Source organism: Anopheles darlingi, chromosome 3 (assembly GCF_943734745.1).
Source record: "Anopheles darlingi chromosome 3, idAnoDarlMG_H_01, whole genome shotgun sequence".
In the NCBI taxonomy this organism is placed as follows: domain Eukaryota; kingdom Metazoa; phylum Arthropoda; class Insecta; order Diptera; family Culicidae; genus Anopheles; species Anopheles darlingi.
Window position 1 is genome coordinate 1,077,501 of NC_064875.1, and position 5,000 is coordinate 1,082,500.

The 5,000-nt window shown below is 48.5% G+C and overlaps 3 protein-coding genes across 3 annotated transcripts in view; 1 reads left to right on the forward strand and 2 right to left on the reverse strand.

Moving 5' to 3' along the window:
* LOC125953604 (probable maltase) overlaps positions 1-1,682 on the reverse strand; it is a 2,107-nt gene extending 425 nt beyond the window's left edge. The window contains exons 1-2 of the mRNA XM_049683274.1: positions 579-1,682; positions 1-501 (exon numbers count right to left, since the gene is read on the reverse strand). The exon at positions 1-501 is cut by the window's left edge and continues 95 nt beyond it. Coding sequence (XP_049539231.1) covers positions 1-501; positions 579-1,646 — 1,569 coding nt within the window. The 5' untranslated portion in view covers positions 1,647-1,682. The remainder of the gene's footprint in view (positions 502-578) is intronic.
* Positions 1,683-2,278: 596 nt separating this feature from the next.
* On the reverse strand, positions 2,279-4,509 carry LOC125953602 (maltase A3-like). The gene is made up of 4 exons (XM_049683272.1): positions 3,885-4,509; positions 3,245-3,807; positions 2,562-3,169; positions 2,279-2,474 (listed from the first exon to the last, which is right to left on the reverse strand). The coding sequence occupies exons 1-4, from the start codon at positions 4,375-4,377 to the stop codon at positions 2,321-2,323; spliced, it is 1,818 nt and encodes a 605-aa protein (XP_049539229.1). The 5' UTR covers positions 4,378-4,509; the 3' UTR covers positions 2,279-2,320.
* A 145-nt stretch (positions 4,510-4,654) lies between these two features.
* LOC125953603 (maltase A3-like) overlaps positions 4,655-5,000 on the forward strand; it is a 2,372-nt gene continuing 2,026 nt past the window's right edge. Inside the window, exon 1 of the mRNA XM_049683273.1 lies at positions 4,655-5,000. This exon is cut by the window's right edge and continues 1,093 nt beyond it. The gene's annotated coding sequence lies outside the window, so the exon portion shown is untranslated.

A 5,000-nucleotide genomic window follows, 5' to 3' on the forward strand; every position in this document is an offset into this window, starting at 1 on the left:
CTTGTTGAAATTCAGTATAGCGATGATCGTGCTCACGCTATCAAGGTGGCGCTTGATGACGATAATGTTATCGCCAATCAGCTGCATATCCATCGAGCCTTCACGTAATGTTCGCTGCTTGCGGAGACGTACGAGAGATTTAAATATTTTCACATGTGACCGAGGGGCCGCCTTTTGCGCCTTGTAGTTGAGCGTTTTGTAGTTGGACGCAACCGGTAACCACGTGTTAAGGCTGGTGGAAAACCCAGCACTCGTCGAATCATCCCACTGAAACGGAGTGCGCACGGGATCACGACTGTACATCATGTAGTCCTTGGGGTTGGAGTTACAAGCCGCTGGATCGATTGTATCCTTCCACGAGATGTACACATCCTCCATAGCCAGCTCGTCGCCATTGTATGTAACGGCGATACCTGGCAGCACGTTCAGGGCTATTTGATATAAATCTGCCCGAGCCACTCCCAGCCGAGATGATACCCGCTTGTTATCATGGTTGCCCAGCTGTGAAAAGGGTTACAGAGAAGAATTCGTATTATCCGCTGCTCAATCATTACATTTCTTATAAGCTAGAAACATACCACCCAATTTGAAACGCGGTTAGCTGGAACAACATCCAGCCAACGCTTGATGACATCGTGGAACTGCTTTCCAGTCGTATCCTTAAAAGTATTGCTCAAAACCTCGAAATTAAATGGCACATGAGCTCCTTCGGAATTGGTATCCCCGAAAAGGCGTATTATGTTCTCCAGCGGTGTGTACGCCTCGGCCATTAACACGATATCCTCCGAGTTGTGCTCAGCTTTAAATTCGTCCACGACCTTTCGCCACTGGTACATCATATCAAAGGTGGGATCGAGGTTTTGGGTATGAGTATGTATTAAATAGCTGGGATTTTCCGGATCGTCGGTGGTCATACTCCGCTCCTCGTCAGGATAGACTCCCGCGACTGGTTCGGACTCGAACAGATAAGGCACCGCATCTACCCTGAAGCCGTGAACGCCTTTCTCGAGCCAAAATTTGAGCACAGATTTCATCTCCTCGACCAGTGCTGGATGGCGATAGTTGAGATCGGGTTGCTTCACCAGAAACTGGTGCAAATAGTACTCCTGGCGTACATCGCTCCATTCCCACGCAGACCCACGGAAAACGCTGATCCAATTCGATGGAGGCACGCGAGTACCGTTGGCCAACACTTTGCCAGGATGCCATACGTAGTAATCACTGTAGGTAGGATCCTTGTTCACCGATTTGGTAAACCACTCGCTCTCGTCACTGCTATGATTCGGAACAAAGTCCAGGATGAGCTTCAAACCTGCCTGTTTGCACGCTGCGGCCAGATTTTCCAGATCTTCTATCGTTCCAAACTCGGGATGAATATCGCGGAAGTCACTGATGTCGTAGCCAAAATCTGCCATCGGTGATTTGAAAATCGGAGACAGCCAAATCGCATCCACTCCAAGCTCGTTGCGCAAGTAGGACACCTTTTCCATCACACCGCGCAAATCACCAATTCCATCGCCATCACTATCTTTGAACGATCTTGGATAAATCTGATAAAAATTTGCATACTTCCACCAATGTTCATCCGCCAGGCAAGCGGCCAAGAGAATGGAAATCACACTAATTCGAAGAAGCACTTGCCACATTTTGTTCCTTCCAGACTTTGTATCACCGAAGAAGGACAAGAGTGATCCGTAACGAGTGTGTGGAAGCCCGTTTTATAGCGCCCAGGTTTGGTCATCGACGCCCCTTGGGGACCCCATCAAAGTCCGGTAGTTGATATTGACCGTAAATAAGACTATTTGTTCAACCAACAGCACACACACTTCACACACCCATCCGTAGAGTCAAAGAGCAAAAAAGCTTATGAGATGTTTGTCGATTGATAAGCGAAGAGTTCAATTTTGTTCTTCCGGTATCTCACGTACCGCTGCGACACCTCAACCCATTGTTCCAACAAGTCGGACTCATTACGAGCATTGTGGAGCCTGTATTTTTCATCACTACGCGCGTTGTGGTACACATTAGGTATGGAATGGGCGAACAAATTGAAAGAAAAACTTATCTATCTAAGGAAAACTATTCGAGGTAAACTGTACTTTCTCAATAGATATCGTTTGAATTCAAAGCAAAGCAAAGTGTTTGCAGTTTATGGACCGGTTGAGTCCAAAACCATGTCTTTCACATTCTTATTGTTATGTTTTTTAACTTAGTAATGCGCTAACATCATTTATCATTTTTACATAAATTAAAGAAATCATACAAAGTTCACGCATAATTCCTTTGGCCATAGCCGTTCATTTATTTCATGCTCTATTGTTCAGCAAAACGTCCTGGAGAAAACAGTGATCAGTAGTGACACCGCCGACAACAGTAGTGGTAAATTCGAAACAAAAGTACCGGCAGCATTATTAGTCAGCACAACCGCTTCATACGGTTGCAATAGAATGCTTTTAGTAGCGACAGCAGGGCTTCTGTGCAAAGAAGAAAAAGTAGATATCAGCTTTCTCATTAAAACCCGCGCGCCCATAACGGTGTACTGGCAATAAGCGGCCACTCACGTGCTGGAATGCTTCGACGATACTCCTACGATCCGGTAGACCATGTGCTCGGGCAATGTGCCATCCATGACCGTGGCATCAATTGTTTCTGCCTGCGGGCTAATGTTTGTCAGCACTAGGTAGGTGCGTTTATCGTTGGGAAACGATCGTACTATGGCAAACACATTGTTCCCTAGCACTTGTGACTTGTAGGAACCCCACACGAGTGCAGTGGTCCCGCGCAGGTCCATCAGCTCTTTAAACACTTTCAGATGGCTGTTTCCGCTCGTCTCTTGCTGTACCTTCACATTGACCGTTTGAAAGTCATCCGCCAGCGGAAGCCATGGTTTAACGGAAGCATTTGTAAACCCTGCATTGGCCGTGTTGTCCCACTGGAATGGCGTTCTGGCAGGATCACGTGTTCCTTCCTGGTAGGTTTCGGGTGTCAGCTGACATGCGGCTGGGTCTTGTGTGTCGGCCCAGGAAATATCTACGTCGTGCATTCCGATCTCCTCGCCTTGGTATGTAACGGTTATGCCGGGCAGAGTAAGCTCAATCATTGCCATTATGTCAACCATATGATCGCCACCCATCCGCGAAGCAACGCGACGCTTATCGTGATTTCCCAGCTGCAAACATAACATAGGATGAGGAAGCAGTTGAACACACCATTTGGCGGCACTACTCCCTGTCGAGTAACTTACAACCCAGTTTGGCGTGTGTCCTGGTGGAATGATGCTGATCCACGAGTCAATTACCGTCTTAAAATCGGACGCCGTCGATCGCTGATCCAAGCGCATGATTAATTGAAAATTGAAGGGCATTTGCGAGCCCTGCCGATTGTTGCTGTCGTTGAAGTACGTCTTGACCACATCCAACGAAGACCAAGCCTCGGTCATCAGCACCTTGGTTTGCGTGTTGTGTTCCGTTTTGTACTGGTCCATCACTTCCCGCCACTGGTAGACCATATCTACCGTTTCCGGTTGATCGAGTGTGTAGATGTGCCGTAGGTAGTTTTGACTCAATGGATCGTCCGAGGCCCCGCTGATCGGTTCATCAGGAAATCCTTCCGTTTCGAACAACCACGGAACGGCATCTACCCTAAAACCATCCACACCCTGGTCTAACCAGAAACGCAGCACATCTTTCATTGCCTGCACGACTGCCGGATTGCGATAGTTGAGATCGGGTTGTTTCTTGTGAAATTGGTGCAAATAGAACTGGCCCCGTTCGTCGTTCCATTCCCACGCCGATCCGTACCATGCAGCTACCTAGTAATTGATTCGCCAAAAAGCGTTACAAGTTACAAGGGATGCCATGGCGCACATGCATCCTGCCGCTGACCTACCCAATTGTTCGGAGGATCACGTACACTTCCGGGCTTCGGATTCTGCCAAACGTAGAAATCCTCAAAGCCAGGTTCACGTTTTACACTTTTCTTGAACCACTCATGCTCGTCGCTCGAGTGGTTCGGCACGAAGTCCAGGATCACGCGTAGCCCCAGATTTTTCGCTTCGCTCACCAACCGTCGGAAGTCATCCAGCGTGCCAAAGGAAGGGTGAATGTTTGTAAAATCCGAGATATCGTAGCCGAAATCGGCCATCGGTGATGGGTAGATGGGGGACAACCAGAATGCGGTCACACCGAGCGATTTCAGGTACGGCAAGCGACTGGTAATACCGTTTAGGTCACCGATACCGTCGCCATTGCTGTCTTGGAAGGATCGTGGATAGATCTGATAAAAGCCGGCCGTTTCCCACCAATCCTTCGCCGTCGCCAAATGCGCCGCTCCGCTCCACCCTAGCAAGATGAGCAAAGTCACTCTGCCGGAGAACATTATAGTGCTGGAAAACAATGACTAAAACCGACTGCGCTGTACCCTACAATCGATGCTAGTATATATAGAATCTTGGTGTGGAGGTTGCGAATCTGATACCACCTTAACGCTCATGGTATTTGTAAGCCTCTCAGGGCCCGTATCAGATAGTACAATCTCGCACAGAGTTACCGAGATTTCAAACACAGTCCACTTCACAGATCTCGGCAAGGTCTCTTGCCACTCGAGCCCGATACGGCGAATGCGCCACTATTGACTCGCATTCTCTAGTGTAGCCCAAATCCGTTGTTCCCTACGGAGAACCGTACTATCCAATTTCAGTTCAATCACTATTGTTTAAGAGCTAAATCAACCAATCGGGGATCGTCCTCGTCGTACACGATCGTGGCCAACGCAGAGTGTCGTCCTTTGAAGGCATGCATGGCGGCATCAAACGGTGCTCGTGGATCTCCGACAAAGACTCGGATCACTCATGGACGATGCACTCTCTCGTCATTCTGCTCTCGTTGTGTATCAATTCGAATACCCCCCTGGAGAGCACGGGGTTAAAAATAGCAGATTAGTCTACAATCAAGGCGACAGCCTCCTCGCGCATCCTATCAGCAGTCGATCGTTTGGTGCGG

Coding starts and splice junctions, on each gene's coding strand:
- LOC125953602 (XM_049683272.1), bottom strand. CDS start 4,377: ATGTTCTCCGGCAGAGTGACTTTGCTCATCTTGCTAGGGTGGAGCGGA. Junction 3,170..3,244: donor GACACACGCCAAACTGGGTT/GTAAGTTACTCG, acceptor TTATGTTTGCAG/CTGGGAAATCACGATAAGCG. Junction 2,475..2,561: donor TCGTCGAAGCATTCCAGCAC/GTGAGTGGCCGC, acceptor TTCTTTGCACAG/AAGCCCTGCTGTCGCTACTA.